This window comes from Agelaius phoeniceus, chromosome 2, assembly GCF_051311805.1.
Source record: "Agelaius phoeniceus isolate bAgePho1 chromosome 2, bAgePho1.hap1, whole genome shotgun sequence".
Taxonomy (NCBI): Eukaryota; Metazoa; Chordata; class Aves; order Passeriformes; family Icteridae; genus Agelaius; species Agelaius phoeniceus.
In genome coordinates, this window is record NC_135266.1 from 19,101,235 (window position 1) to 19,118,332 (window position 17,098).

At 40.9% G+C, this 17,098-nt stretch overlaps 1 protein-coding gene across 1 annotated transcript in view; it reads right to left on the reverse strand.

Moving 5' to 3' along the window:
• The window catches only part of LOC129132436 (toll-like receptor 7), a 25,534-nt gene continuing 8,436 nt past the window's right edge, over positions 1-17,098 (reverse strand). Inside the window, exon 2 of the mRNA XM_077173108.1 lies at positions 1-8,213. Within this exon, the coding sequence (XP_077029223.1) occupies positions 5,073-8,213 (3,141 nt within the window). The 3' untranslated portion in view covers positions 1-5,072. The remainder of the gene's footprint in view (positions 8,214-17,098) is intronic.

Consider the following 17,098-nt stretch of genomic DNA (forward strand, 5'->3'; position numbering starts at 1 on the left):
TGGGTAAATTATGGCAAATAATCATTTGGAAACCAGCCAATAAGAATATAAGCTAAAACTTTTCCTCTATGTTTCAGGAAATTTTCCTGTGTTCTCCTACACTGAAAATAATTTGTTACTGTGGGGGATCAGTTGGAAATTGGATTCCAATTATTTCTTCAGTTAGCTAAGCAAAACCATAAAACATTATGTCATGAAAAGAAGGCATATGCACAAAGGGCTTATTTACAGCTTTGCTCTTTAGTTGAAAACAACTCTGTCTGTTGGAAAATAAAAGACTGGGCATGTGTGTTTTTAGGTAACATATACTTTAAGACCTTCTCACTCTTGTGGAATCTTAATAAAATACTGATAAGATATATGATACCAGAGTTGCAGATATTACTGTGGGGAATATGACATAGATAAACCACATAGCTAAGACAGTGTGACTAGAACTTAGCTTGTAAAATGAAAGAAAATATTCAGAAAAATATTTAGAAACTGAAAGTGGAAACCTTCCATTTTACAGCTTGCCAGCTTTTCCAGAATTACGTAAATCTACTATCACTCTTTCAATAATGTCATTGATAGAAAAAGACTGAAACTTTATTTCCTCATATGTTTCTGAATTTTCATCTGCAAAGATGGTTTTGATTTTATGGGAGTTTCTCTTTAAAAAAAGATCAAGTTACCTAGAGATGGTTTTGCTCAGAATGTTGCCCTTAGAATATGCAGAAAAAATAAAGGAAAGAAAACAAAGAGAGATAAGGCCATGGATTTTGATCTGTGGCTATTCTGGTACACTTCTTTAGTTGAGGACTAAATGTCTTGAACAAAGATACTGTCCCACCAAAGAAAACCACCCTAACCACCTTAGTTTTCAGAACTTAGTAGGGCTGTCTCATACTTCACACACCCAAATTAAAAATTTCTCACCAGATACACATTTGATTCTCCATTTTGGCTATTCTTCTAATTAAATAATCCCATGTATAATTACTTCTAAGTGCTCATTAACTAAGGAATGCACACAAATTCCTTTTAGAAGTTGGATATCCAGATTACCTTTTTAATTTCAGCAGAAGAATATGGATTTAGCAGAAACTATTTGACTTCTCTGTGCTTTATTTTTATCACTTATACTTCTAGAGATAATAATAGATTAATGTGTCTTTTGTATTTGGGCACAAAATCTGTCTTCCCAAAATATGAGAATAACTTCCATAGACCTTCAGTGGAGTTCATCCAGAGGCAACTGAGAGTAATTATAACCAAAATCATCTGAATATCTTCGTAGTAAGTGGAGAAATTTGGCCTGTGGCTGTTTTTTTTTCAAATGAAACATAGGGTTAATTTCTGCAGGCTGATACTTTCAGAACAAGATTGAGGAAATGAAAAGTCAGGGTTAGTCAGAAGACAAAAATTAAGTTAACAGTTCTAGATGGCCTATTGACCCCCCAGTGTGATGTACTACACAGTGTGTTTTTAAAGATGCTGTTATAAAGTTCCTTTATGGAATATCGTGTTTGCGACATAGCGCTCCTTTTATTGCAGAATAAGAGACTAAACAAGCTATGTTGAAATCAGACTTGCTTTGATTTCAGAAGTTCCTTCGAATATAAACTTTTCTCACAGAGGAGGCACCTACAAGTTCCTCATATGTCAGTTCTTAAAAACAGGGAGATCAAAGAGATCAGAGAGGATTTTACAGTCATATAAATCTGTACTGTAAGTACAGATGCTTCTTGCCAACTTTCAATGATTCCCATTTTTGTGTCACACTAATAATAATGTAAATAGCACATTTTTTTCTGCCAATTCCAAAATAATGGTAAAAATTCAATTAATTCACCAATATTCTTCTTCCTTTATCCTCTTTCTGCTTCTTCTGTTCCATGTGTGGTTCTTCCAGACCACATACCAAAATACCAAATCTAGCCATGTTACAATTTATGTAAGGAAGTAGCAATTGATGCAGAACATTCTTTGGTCATCACAGTGGGTGTTTATAGTACATCAGATACTTTGATGTCCATGTGACATGGTTATTCAAGACCAACTTGCTGCACGGGTAAGCCTGGAGCAGCAGCCACCTTGCCTTACTGAAAGTGTTCTCAATGCGAACACCTATAGAGTTAATGGAGAAAAATCCTACTTTTGGGTTGCAATTAAAATAATTGCATCTTGCATCCCTCTTAAACTGCTGCATTAGGATGAGATATTCATAAAATCTCGTTACAATCTCACCTCTGAAGGGAGAATGACACATAGACTTGTTAATGCAGCTGTAGAAGTCGACTTTTAAATTGGCCAAAAATCCATAGTTCTTCCTCCTAACTGACCTCACACCAAATAACAAGCTATATCATCACAACACCCTGATGTACAGAAACCTCAGAACTCTTCAGTAGTTTGTAATTTGGACACAGCTATACCAACCAGGCAAGCAAGTTCCAAGCTCTGCCAGAGAGAAGTGCCCAAGTGAGGGGGCACAGCTGTGACAGCTGACCTGAACTGGCCAAAGGGATGGCTTGTGCCATAGAATTTCATGCCTAGTATATAAACTGGTGGAGTAACACAGAAAGGGATCTGATTGAGGTTTGGAGATGGGTTGTGCATCAGTAAGCAGGTGGTGAGCTATTAATTGTGCATCACTTGTCATTCATGGGTTTTCTTTCTCCCCCTCTGTCTCTCTCTCTTCCTTTTTTCTTACTATTTTTGTTGCTGCAATATTATATTTCACTTCATTTCAACTACTAAACTGTCCTTATCTCAAGCAGCAAGTGCTACATTTCTTTTCTGATTCATCTTCCCCATCCCACCAGGGTGAGGAGAAGTGAGTGAGTGATTGTGTAGTGCTTAGTTGTTAGTTGGGGTAAAACCACAACATCCTCCCAAGTAACCCAGCCTTGCTTTCACTGGCCATACACTTTCTTTTATCTGCCTTAGCTCCAGAGAAAGATCCCTGGTCAGCCAAGCCAGTCTTCTGCCTCACCAGTTTGACTGCCAGCATTTTGGAATTACATGCTCCTGTGCTCTGAGAAGGTGGTGTTTAAATTTTGACCACAGTGGTAGATCCCAGCATCTTCAAAACCATTTTCTCAAGGAGCCTTACAAACTAGTTCCCTGAGTGGTCTGAAGTCTACTCTTCCCACATTCAGACTTTTGCTGGCCATTTTCCTCCTGTCACTAGGTATTTTAAATTCAGATGCTTCATGGTCCAAATTGTCCCCCAATCACCAATTCACTCATGAGGCCTTCTTGTTAGCAAGCAACAAATCAAGGAGGAGAATTTTCCTAGTCACCTCCCTTAGGACCTGCATCAATTTATACTCATTGCTACTCATCTCATACCCATCCTGTGCATGCTTCTCAATGGAAGAGGAAAAATGCTTCTCCTCTAAACCTCAGAAAGGCTAAGTGACCTGGCATTCCTGCCCTTGTCAGTGAGGCTGAGAAAGAGGATCTGCTGCAAATAGGTATTTTGTGGGGAGGCAGAGGGAGTAACTGTGGGATGGAAGTTCCTGTTTCAAGTATTACCTTATGGAGAGAGTCACATTACAGTTCATTTTATATTTAGACATAGAGATTGTTTAGGCTTACAAACAAAAACACCAGAAATACACATTATTAAAATATAACTCTAAAACTCCCAGTTTTTAATGAGGCCCTCATCTTTTTCCTACTTCTGTATTCAATCAATAAAAATGTTGTGAAAAATTGAGAAAGAAAAACCTTTCTTATCTGTTATATTATTATATAAATCTTTTTATTGTGTTTCTTTGTTTTTTCTGTCTTGTGCCAAAAGAAAGGACCGGCCAGAACACTTAGGTGTGGAAATGCAAGTGGCATCTGAAATAAACAAATTTAAAGCAGTTAACAATGACAACACCAGCCAGAGATGTCACCACGACTAGTTGCCAGAAAAGAAAAATGTCTTTGATCAACAGGGGAGAAGCTGCCCAGACTAATGCAGACAGAAGCACTTAGCAAGGTGAAATGTGCTACTTCTCCCAAAACAGACATCATCACATCAAGCAGAGAACCTGCCTCTGTCTTGCTCAGAGGTTTAGGCTGCCATTACAAAAGGTTTCATGAAATACTCTCATGTGTTCAATGAGTCTGTACTGTGAAACAGAGTGGGGAACAGACACAGATGTTTATTTTTCTTCACTTCGTCAGGATGTCCCTGAAGTCAGACCCATTCCTATCTCAAGTGTTTAGTCTCCCATCAGCTGCTGTGGGAGAGGGACCTGCCTGGGGAACAAGGAGATGAAGGAGGGCTTAAGGCTTCTCTGGGGAACCACAGCACAGCTAAAGAAACAGTGGGAAGAATGCTTTCCTTGTGTGACCTGATCTTACATGCTTTTCACTCCGAATTCTGTCTAAATTTTCTTCTGGGGACAGGTGGTATTCCTCAGGCTTCAGCCCTGGCTAGAGCAGCTGACACCAAAGATACACTCCGGGCTTGGGTGGAAAAGGTCCTCAAACTGATATAGTACAATATTAGAGAGGAGCCCTAAAGTCTTCAGGGAGGAGCCAGCTCAGTTAAAAGCCCAGGAGGGAGATGAAAGGCAAAGTGAGAAATCTATTTGGAAATTATCAGTAAATGGGTTTGAACTTCTAGTATGCTCTAGTATAGCTGCATGTTCCTCCTTTCTTATCAGCTTTTCCACTTTCTCTTTTTTTTCTTTTCAATTCCTGTCTTTGTCTTTCCACCTCCCTTCTGCCTATTCCTCTGCCTCTCTGCTATCCTGCTCCTCCTCCTTGCTTTCACAAAGCAGCCTGCAAGCCCTCCAGAACCTGATATCACACACCTTCCCATTTTAGCAACTTCCTTTCCTGTGAAGAGATCAGTTAAAAGCAAGGTGAATGTCAACTAAATATCAGTTCTGGCAACATTTTCTATTCAATTTGGAATTACTGGATTTTAAAGTAATGTGCGTCATGGAGTACATGTACATCATGGAGTATAACATCAAAGAGGTATAATTTCTAGGCTTTGACAGTTTCCACAAATGAAGTTCAGGATCTTTTTTTAAGGATCATTTGATCATGTGCATCATAACAATATTTAAGGGAGAGTAGAGCTAAACAGTTTCTTGGAGAAGCTTGTTGTAAGCCAAAGAATTGCTCATAGCTATGGCATTTTTCAGGCACTGCCAGAAGTAGGGCTGAGACTGAGGATTAGTTGGCCATTCCAGGACTGAACTTTTGCACAGCCTCTTCCTCAGACGGACATAGCGGGACTTCTGCAAAACCTTCTCAAGAAATATCAAGATAATGACATCCATTTTTTCATCCAGAAGCCGCTGATGAGCCATATAAAATGTTGTCTTGAAGCGGCCACTTTTAATGTACCTGTTGGTCAGCACAAAAATGGTCTTTTTGCTCAGCTGAATGCTCTGGGAAAGGTTGTCAAAGACTGGCTGTCCTGGGAGCCAGTCCCTTCCTTCCAGGCATAAATTGAACTGCCTGGCTTTTTGGTTTTCCAGCCTTTCTACCAGCTCTTGCAGCACCCACTCATTCACAGCTGGGTCTTCACTGTCATAGGCAATAAAGGCGTCGTAGCAAGCAGCTGGAGAAGACAAGCGCCGATAGCCCTTCAGCCTGGCAGTGCAGTAATGGTAGCTGTACCACACATCCCAGAAGTACAGATGGCTCATCACTGGGATCACCATTAAGGCAAGGATGGCTGAAGCTGTCAGAGCATAAAGGATCAGATATGATGTGTTCAGCTCACAGGTGTACAGATCCAAGAAAACCACGCTCCTTCCCTTATGTGCCCCTGGGCCAGCACAGGTGACGTCAGTGGCCAGAAGAGGAATGGTCACCTGCGTCCGATTGATCCACCAGACAAACCACACAGCCTCACAGTTACACTTGAAAGGATTGCCATGCAAAAGCAGCATCTTCAGGTTGTTAATGACATTTTCAGGAAAGCTAGATCTCCTAATTACTTGAATCTTGTTTGAGCTGAGGTCCAAATACCTCAATTTAAAAGCACCTCTGAGAAAATGTTTGGTTAGCATTTGAATGCGATTGTTTCGGAGCATCAGTTCTTGGAGAGATGAAGAGCAATTGGACAGTTCTCGGGGAACATTAGTCAGAAGGTTATTGCTCAGGTCCAGAGTTACCAGGTTCTTCAGAGAGGGGAGGTTTCCCCAGATAAAAGTCTTCAGTCGATTATTTGTTAAGTTAAGGATCTTGAGACTGGGAGGCATTTCTCCAAAAACACTATGAGGCAAAAAACTGAGTGAGTTGAAGGAAATATCCAATTCTTCCAGGCTGGTCAGATTCTTGAAGAAGGACAAGTATCTAGAATTGCCATCCACCCATAAAGCATCTAAACGATTGCCTCTGAATTCTAAAATTCGAAGAGATTGACTTTCCATTCCTGTATCAATCGTGGTAGAAATGTCATTCTCATTCATCATCAGCTTCCTCAAATGGGCTAGATTTTTAATAAAACTAAGCAGCTGAGTAACACCTTCTGTCATAAAATAATGCTGGTTATTGCTCAGATCTAGAATTTCTAAAAGTTTGAGTTCTTTGAAAGCAGTTTGGTACAGCAAATCAACCCTGTTGTTAGAAAAATCCAGATATTTCAATTCAGACAAGGAAGAGAATTCACTTCCGTTTAAAGTTTGACTTATTGCATTATCTGACAAGTTGAGACATTTGAGGGAGCTAAGCCCCTGGAAGTCTGAGGGGTTAACAAAAAATACATTGTTTCTGCTTAAATCCAGAGTTTTTCCATAGTTAAGGCAATCTTCCTTAACTAAAGACTGGTAGGAAGAAGCCTCTATGTCTTTGGAACGGCAACTTCGCTCATACTCATCATACCTGAAATAATGCATCTCTTGTTGTACTTGCCTGTTGGATTGCTCAAGTGAAATGCCAGGATTGGAGCAAAATCCATAGAAGTTGCTTTCCCCTGAAGAAGGAGAAATTTTATTCACTGAGAGGTCAATGAACTTAAGAGCTGGGAATTCTTTAAACACTGTCATGTCTGCAACTTTAATAAAATTAGTCCCGAGATCCAACATTGTTAGATTCCTAAGACTGAGCAGTGGGTGTAGATCTCGTGCCCTCAGTTCCTTAAAGACATAACCCTTGAGCCTCAGGGTTTCCAGGTTAGAGAGGGAGGAAAATGTCTTCGAAAGATTCAAGTAGGGAGAATACACCTTCAGCTCAAAGTTAAAGGACAGATCAAGCTGCACAAGGCTAGGGAGAAATGTCAAGAACTGAGCATCTCCAATCTCCTTCATGAGGAAATTTTGGGAGAGGTCAAGTTCTTTGAGATTCTTGATGCTTTTAAACCAGCTGCTGGGTATGCTCTGAAGAGAGTTACTGTGAAGCCGCAAAATCCTTAAATTTTCCAAGGAGTCAAAAGCCTTTGGATGGATCTGAATTGAGTTCCTGGGACAGGGAATGCAAGGATATGGGGCATTATAGCAACGTGGGCAATTGCCGCTTAGGTCAAGAATTTCTAGGTTGGGAAGGCCACTTAAATCCTGTTCTTGAATCTCTTGAATCATGTTGTTGTAAATATACAATTCCTTTAGAGTAGATGACAAATTGGGTGGGACTTGTGTTAAGTTATTGGACTTCAGGGATAGAATTGTCAACTTTTTCAGTGCCAGGAAGGCTGTTTCCTCAATTTCAAATGAAACATTGCATGGATTGCGGTAGTAACAGTTCTGTCCAAGATACAATACCTCGATGTTTGCTAGCTCTGAGAAGCTGGCTTTTTGGATAGAAAAGATATGGTTTGCTTCCAGGCTCAGCAAGGTTAAAGTAGCAGGAAGACCTTGGGGTATTTCTGCCAGCTGGTTTGCATCCAAATACAATGACTTCAGTCTTGTCAGGGCAGCAAAACTGCCATTCTCAATTTTCAGTGGGCTGGTGCACACATTATTTTTGGGCCCCAGTTTGACAGGCACACAGTTGCATCTGAAGTCAATCTCCTGGAGGTTTTCAAGATGATCAAAGGATGTTGGGTAGATGTGGGGAATATGGTTAATACTCAGGGTAAGGTTGGTAGCGTTCCCAGGGATCCCTCTGGGGACTTCTGTAATGCGCCGGTCGGTGCAGTCCACTGTCACAGTATCTTCTGAGGATTTAACATCACAGGGTAAAGTTTTGGGAAACCAAGCCCCTGACAGCAGCATTGGGAATATGAAGAGCAAGATAAATGGCCATGCATTTGACATCTTTGCACAAGGTACCTAAAACCAAGGAAAAATGGAGTTGTTAGTTTAATGCAATGGGAATATTTCATCTATACTCTGGGTCAGACTAACTATACATCTAAATTCTGGTTCTTGTCTCACACTGACCAGGAATAAATGTGCAAGTAGGATTAGAAGTTTCAGGAGGCATACACTGGTGTTTCCTTTCTTTTCTTTTTCCCAGGGGACACAGCATTTTATGCATGTGAAGAATGTTATGAGACTAATGAAAGAGTGTCTAGCCTAGCCAAATGGCCCCTGATATCCAAGCAATTGCCTGTCTTCATCTCTTATGGTGGAGCAATGTACCCCAGGGCCAAGAACATTGGCCAAGGTAAGTGCCCATGGAGCATAGCAGAGAGTTGATAGGGAAACCATAGAGGCTCCTTGCGCTGCCAGACATTTTGCTCCATCACGTGGGTACCCTTTACTGTGCATCTCACAATGCACACCACAGTAGACCATGAAATGCTGGCTGTCACCAGCCATGGACACCGAACCTGCAGTCAGAGAGGGCAGTACTAGCAGCCACTGCACATCAAAGTCCACTTTTAAAACAAGGAAGATGTAGGAATGAGGCCTACAGCCATGAGATATGCTGTTACATATGTGGTAAGGGGATTTCCATGAGATCTGTGGCTAAGGGCTTACTCTGGGCATGATGGTCTGCTGAAGTGTGATACGTTATCAGGCAGAAACAAGTAACCCTTTTACCCTCAGTCAGCCAGGTAGAAGAGGAAGTGATGCTAAAGTTTCACAATTCTGTACTTTCCTTGTGCAAGACCTAAAGTCTTTGTAATCGCTTTGTTGCTCTTGGTATCCCTCATTTACATAGAAGGGGCTTCTCTCTGTCCCTATTAAAGACAGCAGTAACAGAATATTTGACCACAGTCTCGCTTCCACTTCTCCCAAAAGTATAAACTGGCATTTGAAATCTTCATTGGCAGACGATGAGAATACAGCCATTTACGTACCAGTCAATGGAGTTATTTCTCTCTCTTCACAAAACTAGGGAGGCTTCTTTGGTAAGATTTGCACTGGGAGCACTTACATAGCACTGTACATTTTTATGTTGCAAGTCTAGTGTATTTATTAATTATCCAATAAATTGCATTGTTGGTGAATCTGTGTTCATGGAAGTTCTTATTGAACTAAACCAGACTTGTAGTGAATAATCAGTAATACTCAGAACTGGTGAATCTGTTCAGGAATGAGATGAGGCTTGTAGTGTAAATCAGACTATTGTTGCATCTGGGAACCTGACCAGACTTAGTAGTATTTAATTGGCTCAAATCAGAAATTAAGCCCAAACACACCCAGCCCCTCTGATTTCTGTGGACCAGCTGGAAAGCAAGGGAAATTATTTTATGCCAAATTGCTGCATACTTAATGCAACAGGAGGAAAAGCTAATTAGATTCAACCTTCAAAGATGTGATAATCCAAAATAAACACTGTCCAAGCATTAGAGCATGACATGGGCAAGGTATGATTGCAGTCTAGATTGAAGACACAAAACATGAACAAGACTTTCTACATGAACCTTTATGCAGCCATTGCACTCAGACCCTTAATTTTTGGTGCTTACCCGAGTTGCTTACTTTATTGTCATTAACCTAGGCTGCACTGACATTCAAGAGAGGAAGGGGAGAAGGAAGAGAGAGACTGAGAGATCCCTCTCCAGCTGCTGCTTGGCTCTGAAGATTGAGAGAGCTCTGGCTTACTACACACCAGAGAGTAATGCTGCACATTTAGGTGCCTGTAAATAGGTGCAAAGAATCTGGGGTTTGAAAGTTCTCATGAATATACTTGTAAGTTTCTCATGTAGTTCAGTTTTTTAGGGACCTAAGTGTGGTTGCAGAGCCAGCCTAGCTTTTTGTGCTTCACTTCTTCGTATGGTCTTCCCTTTCCTGATAATCTTTTTAATGCATTAACTATTTGAACTGTATAGAGTTACAGTCTGATGCTGAATCTGGATATTCCCATGTGTAAAACCTGGCATCCATTATAGTACCAGAACAAACCAAAAAGACTTCTAAACAAGAGCAAAAAGCAATGCTGTCTTGTGCAATGTGTTTGCAACGAGAGGCTTGCTTAATAGTACAGCTAGAGTTTGGGAGCTGCTCTTTTCTCTGTGATCTATGCTTGGCTTTATAAGAAGTTTGAAAAGGACTAATCTACTGATCTTAACTGGCATGTGCATAAAATCTTAATGATTTAGGGTGTTCTTCAAATATTCAGCAACAGTACAGCTATGTGTTTCTGAAGGAAGGTTTTCTGCTGGGGTTCCATGTATTTGTTCATGGGGGAAAAGCTAGAGGAACACCTCAGAAGTTACAGCAAGTAGAAAATATATTATGCTCATTCTGAAGTACAGGAGTACAGATAAATCCTTTCCTTTCATAATTCTCTGCAGCTTCTAACCATAACAGTAAACTGAACCATTTGGAAAACAGAGAAGCAGAATATTTTCTTGAAAATCTTCCACAAGAATTCCAGTCAAAATTGTCTATGAGTAAATTTAAAATAAAAGTTTAACATACCATATTCTTTGCGCTTCTAGGTCTGACAGATTAGATTCTGGACGAAACCATAAACTGGAGCAGAAGAGAGCAGCATCAAAGTGGTTTCCAGTGGTTCATCTGCGGTGTAGGGGAGAATGTGACTTGACATAACTCACTCAAGACAACAGTAATCTACACTGCATCTTCTTTCTCTTCATCTGAACACCAAAGGAACACAACTTCAAAATCCTTAATAAGAGAGTATGAGATTAATCAGCTAGGAGAGACAAAGGCATCAGGAAAGGGTAATACTCATGTGATCAACAAAGTTTGCAGAAGCTCAAGTTCCTTTTTTTTTTCCTTTTTTAAATGTAAGCTTCATGAAGGGAGACAAAAATTGTTAATTGACATGGAAGTTTAGTAATTTTTATAATTGTTATTTAGGATTTATTTCTGCAGTTACTAGCTTCAAGGATTCAGATCTTTCTAAGGATCACTTGTGCACTAATACGAGCAGACAAATCTCTTAAGCGGAATACTTTATGTAGAGGTCTGGAAGAAATGTCTGTTAAGTGAAAGGAACTTGGGGAAGGGAACCAAAACCAAGACAAAAAGGATAAGGACATAGGTAACTGAACACAAAGAAGTGAAAACTCTGTGGAAGTGTGTGCACATGTTGGATTGTGAATGATTTTTTCAGGTAACCAGCCACATCCATGGTACTGTCACTGGGATAGGAGGTGCTTAGTGTCCCCTTTTCTAGCATGAAGGTTTTCTAAAACACAACATCCAGTCACCCAACCTTATAATTTTTGACAGGTGCTCCCTCACAATCTATGACTGCAAACTGTGGAAATTTTAATAGCTGTACCAACACTTAGCAGTTTCTTTTGCTCTCAGGTTGATATTTTTTTTGTTTGTTTTAATATTAGGAACTTGTTGTCAACCAACTAAGAGCTCAAGGAGTTTCAATTCTATGTAAAATGAAACTGCAACTTTAGCTGAGTGCTAGTAAAATGCAGAGCCCTCCTTATCTTTATTTAGTTTTTACCTATGAAATGTGGGAAGCAAAATACAGCAATAATTCACTTCAGAGATTGAGGCAGGGTAAATGGAGGGGAGTTTTCAGAAATATAACTTGAGTTTTAGAGGCACAGGGAGTTACCGGTTTACTGATTTTAAAAGTTCAGTTTCCCTCAGAAGTTGCACAAAATCTCTTGCCTCCTCTGAAACACGAAGAAACTGAAAGCAGAAAAGTGCTTCCTACTACATCTCATGTTAGGGGAGGATCTACTGGTAAGAGTAAATGTATATTACGGCTGTTGTGAGTGAGGAAAATAATTTAAAATAAAGCAGGAGTCCTTAATTGTCTTAATCGAACATCTATAAATTTGGTTGACAGTTGGCTTGTAATCAGTTTGGTGAACTCATATATCCTTTTTTTTCCCTTTGTCTACAGGAGGTTGCTTTATGTCAATTGTCAAAATCAAGATTCCACTGTGTTTATTTTAAATCTTAATAAGTTTACTCAGAGTCTTAAGGTCTTGCTGCAATGTCTTTTCTCCAAAGTGCTGACCCTGATTTCAAGAATAAGGCTACAACTCCATCTATTCATGATTAATACAGTGCAGCATTACATGGCATAATTTGCCCACAAAATTGTTCAAGAAAGCCAGTTATCTTGCTCAGTTTTTGAAGTACATAAGTTGAATTTTCAAACTGAAGTTGCTGATAGGCGTTGCAGAAATGTGTTTGCAAGCACTAAAAATAACCAAAAAATAAATAGAAGACAGCACGTGAGGAGATTGTCCTACAACAAGGGCAGAGGAAGCACTCAGGGCAGGCTGGTGAGGGAGGACACGCTGCCAGATCTGCATTAAGAGCCTACCCAAGCTCAGGTTGCTGAGATATGGCTGAGGGAGCCACTAATACCACAGAAACAGACACTGCCTTTTCTGAAAGCTCAGGCTGCCCTAGGCTACCTCAGTACCAGGACTGACTGTTTGGTTTACAACAGGTTAAAATTGTTTGCTCGAAGAAAGGCGCCCAGCACTCGTTTTTGAAACTGAGTTACCTTCAAGGGAGACAGAAGGCATCCTGGAATAGCTGAAATAAGATGGAGCTATTTTCCAAGGTCTCCAGGGTCAGCACTGCAACTGTGTCCCTTCTACTTGCCCCTTCCTCAAGGGCAGGTAAGACAAGAGTAGCCACAGACATCATTTCTTCTTTTCTCTGAGGGATGATGAGGAGAAGTGCCAAGGCAGTAATGCTGGAAGTGATGGTGCATGGCAATGGAGAAAGTGGTGGCAAATCATAAAACTGGCAGGTTCAGAAGAAGTTTGGCACCTGTAAGTGGGATATCCTCAAATCCTGCTTCTTACTGATGACATTGCTAGCCTTTTTTCATATTTCATGTAGGTAATCCTGCCATGGTTTATGAAGTCATCTTCAGGCAAGAGACTGAGGGAGCACTGGAGCAGCCCCTGCAGGACAACGTGGAACTCAGACGCTGCTGGACCCAAACAAATCACATAGCAGGAGAGCAGCTCCATATGAAAGAAAGGCTTAAGATTATGGCAGGCAAGCTACTGTAACACAGCTCATATTAGACATGCATGCATGCCAATTTATGGAGTTTTAAAGACCGTAGGACATAATTTTTTCATTTATTTTAGACCTTAATACTGCCTTTTTAACAACCATTTCTATCTGTGAGGGATACTATTCAATAGAGATTATTTTGATTCTAATGTCATGAACTGCACTTGAAATGGATTGATTTCTTGTTTCCCTCTATGTGTGTATATTTATAAATGAAAAACAACTATATGCAATAGGAATGTATTTTGTATAGTGTATATATTGCGTGTTATCCATATAGTTGCAGATACACCATAGCACAAATGTTTTTACTTGTTTAACCAAGTCCAGAGCCATGCCATTTACCGTGGTGCAGGATTCCCCTCCCAGCCTTGTGACCTTCCTCCCTGGTTGCTCTGGAGCCTGTCCTGGAGGCAGATTTTCCCTTTGCTTTCACACCACTGTTCTCTGAACCCTACCCCTGCAAGCCTTGTTGGGACCAGGGGTCTCCTCAGAGCTGAGTGGCAGTGGCATATGCCTCATTCTTGCCTTCCCTGAAAAGTCACTTTAGAAGTGAAGTGTTGATGTGTGCCACTGCCACCAGTACACCCTGCTTCAGCCCCTGCTCATGGATTTAGTTAATGCCAGTTCATGAGGCAAGCAGCCATCACCTGTCACTGAGTGAATCACATCTTCATTACCCTTCACCTCATTCTCAGGCCCTGAAGGTTCTGTGAACCCAGAAGAAAACCCGGACAAACCATTTTTTCTTCTCCCTCCCATCCTCAAGGTTCCTGGGCATCGGGTGACTGCTCCCCTCCTTACTGTCCTGGAGGGTCCCAGGCCCCTGGCCACCAGGCCCCCATGGAAGAGGGAGGTGAAGTGCAGAAGCCCACAGTCTAGAGATCCAACCAGGTATGAGGCATAAGGGGGGGACTTGACCCAGAGCTGCTGCTGGACAGACAGTGAAACCCATCAACCTCCAGTAGCAGGGATGCCTCCACCATTGTTTGGACCCTCTGAGGATGGGAGGGAGTTACTTATTCTTTTATATGTTTTGAGAGTCTAATTATAATTGCTATATTGATAGAGCAAAGGATGGACTAAGATTTGACTTGCTCTGCACAGGGTTCAAGTCAATAAAATAAATTCTGTATTACACTACTGACAACTTACAAAAGTTGTTTTGTAGAAATCCTGTGGCATTTTAATAATAATAATTGATGTGCTATATAATCACAACATCTTATCAAAAATTCTTTAATTGTAACTAAAATACAGCACCATCATAATTTTGCCAAAGACTAGCTCTTCCTGTAGTGTTGGATGAAAGCAATCCACTATGAATCTTGCTAATAAGAGCAGATATCTATGTGTATGCACATGCATGGGGGCACAACACCTAATCTGAGCAGGGAATTCAGCAAGTCTCTATGATTTGCCTATTCTGTACAATTTCTTTTATTTTTTGCCTTCTTTTACATTTTCGTACAAGTATAGCTCAACAAAGGCCTGTAAAAGACAGCCATGAGTATCCACAATCACATCTCATTTGTCACAACAACCATGCTGGGTCTGGCTGAGATGGGGCCTGTTTTCTCCATAGCAGCCCTGTGGTACCCTGGTACAGATTGGTGACCAAAGCAGTGCGGGTTACACACCAGCATGTGGGGAATTTGCAGAGCCTCAAGGCCTTCTCCACTCCTCACACTGGTGAGCAGGCTGTGGGTGAGCCAGAGTCTGGGAGGGGGCACAGCCACAATTATGGAGCTCAGCTGACTAAAGGCATAACTCATGCTATTAAGGTTCTATGGGCAGCAATAAAACTGGGGAGGGGTGGCATGATGTGGATTTAGCTAAAGCAGGCATCACTCAGAGCCTAGCTGGGCACTGGTCTGCTGCCAGGAGGTGGTGAGTGATCACTTTTGCATCATTTGCCTTTTTCTTTTTCCCTTAACTTATTAGCCTGGCTTTATCTCTGCCCAGGAGCTTTATCTGCAACCAAGAGCTGCTCTGAAGCTGCCCTCCCAATCCTCCCCCTAGCCTGGATGTGGATAGGTGGGCCTTGGCTGCCAGACACGCTCAGCTGCCACTCAGAGACCACAGAGCATCAGCACTGACAGCAGACACCTGACAAATGACTGAGAGAGGGACTTGTACAGTGAAACACACCCAGGTTTCACTCCCCATAGTCACTGCCTCAGAAACAGCCTCTGAGTGTTTGACATTTAAAACCCCTGGAGTCTATGACAAGAGCTTCCAGCAAAGCTGCAAACATCAAATACTCTTACCAAGAAAGCCAAAAATGTGTACTTGCACCAGGGCAGTGGAATGATTAAAAGTAAGGCTTACAGACTAAATGAGCTAAATCCTCCAATTTTGGCTATGCAATGGAGTATATTTTCAGTTATCTCAAAAGAATGCTGCAGAGAGAGGAACGTTTCCCACCAGGCTGAATTGACAGATCTTCAGACCAGAATCCAGGCATGGACCAGGGAGCATAGAGAATTAAACACCAAACCCCTTAACATTTTCTGTTCTCGTGGCTTTAAATTCCATCAAAACGGAGGCAGTTCTCACAGAGCTGTTGGAAGTCACCTGTAACTCCTCAGAAGCATTTTGGGCACACATACAGTAAGATTAGTTCTGCAATTCTGCTTAGTTCTGCTCTTTCCTCCATCTCATCAAATATAGTTGAGTGGGTTTGCTTCCAACAATCTGAGAAATACAAATTTCCACTGCTCATGAAATGCAACTCAGATTCCCAAGGAAATTTAAACATTGTGTCCCTACTGTCAGACCATAAAAAACAAGAGAAGGGTGATCTTATTATGAAGATGTTTACCAGTCCGGTGTGATTAACAGTTCATCCTTATGTTCAAGACAGCTGCAGCATGATTTATGAACAAGGTTTGTATGACAGTCAATGTTCTATTTGACTTGTTTTAATGTTTCTCTATTTGACTTGTGCAGGCCACAATCTGCATAAGAAGAGTCTCAAAAGAACAGAAGCTCAAGCAACCTCTGGGCACAAGTAATTTTGAAGCTTTATTTACAATACTTGTGCACAGGGAAGGCAAAAAATTCAGCACTTTATTTGAAACAAAGATCTGATATACAAAGCAACTGAACTGATACAGGGCATTAAATGCCTTTAGTGTAGTGCTCAGGTGTAAACTTTGGTATAATTATGTGGCCCCAGACTTCGGGATTATTAACAGATTAACTGCAAAATAACGTGGGTTAAATGATCTTGCTTTTAAGAAATTTCTTTACCAAATAAAACAATACTGTTGATTCATTTTGTTATTGTGTTAAAACATAGTTATAGGCTCGTCAAGAAGGATAGGCAGTACAGGGAAGTCAGGGAATGGCTCTTTATCTTAGGGAGGGGTTGGTGATGATGTGTTGAGAGTCTCTGGGAAGGATGAAGATATGTATTGTTGTGGGAGTATGTTATCAACCACCCATCTGGAACCATGACACTAAGGAATTACTCCAAAAAGAATTAAGAAAATATCTTTAGGTCAGCTATCCTTGTCCTTATAGGTGATAACTTCCTAGACCTGAATTAAATACACTATACAATGGACACAAGCAGTCTTGAAGCATGTTGAAGATGATTTCTTGGTGGAGATAGTAAGGGAACCCACTAGGGAACGTGCCCACCTAGATTTGTTGTTTGGAAGCAGAGAGGGATTCATGGACAAAGTGGTGATTGGTGACTGTCTCAGTCACAATAAGCACAAAGTAGTTGAACTTCAAATCATTGGTTTACAAACACAACCATAAGAAATCAC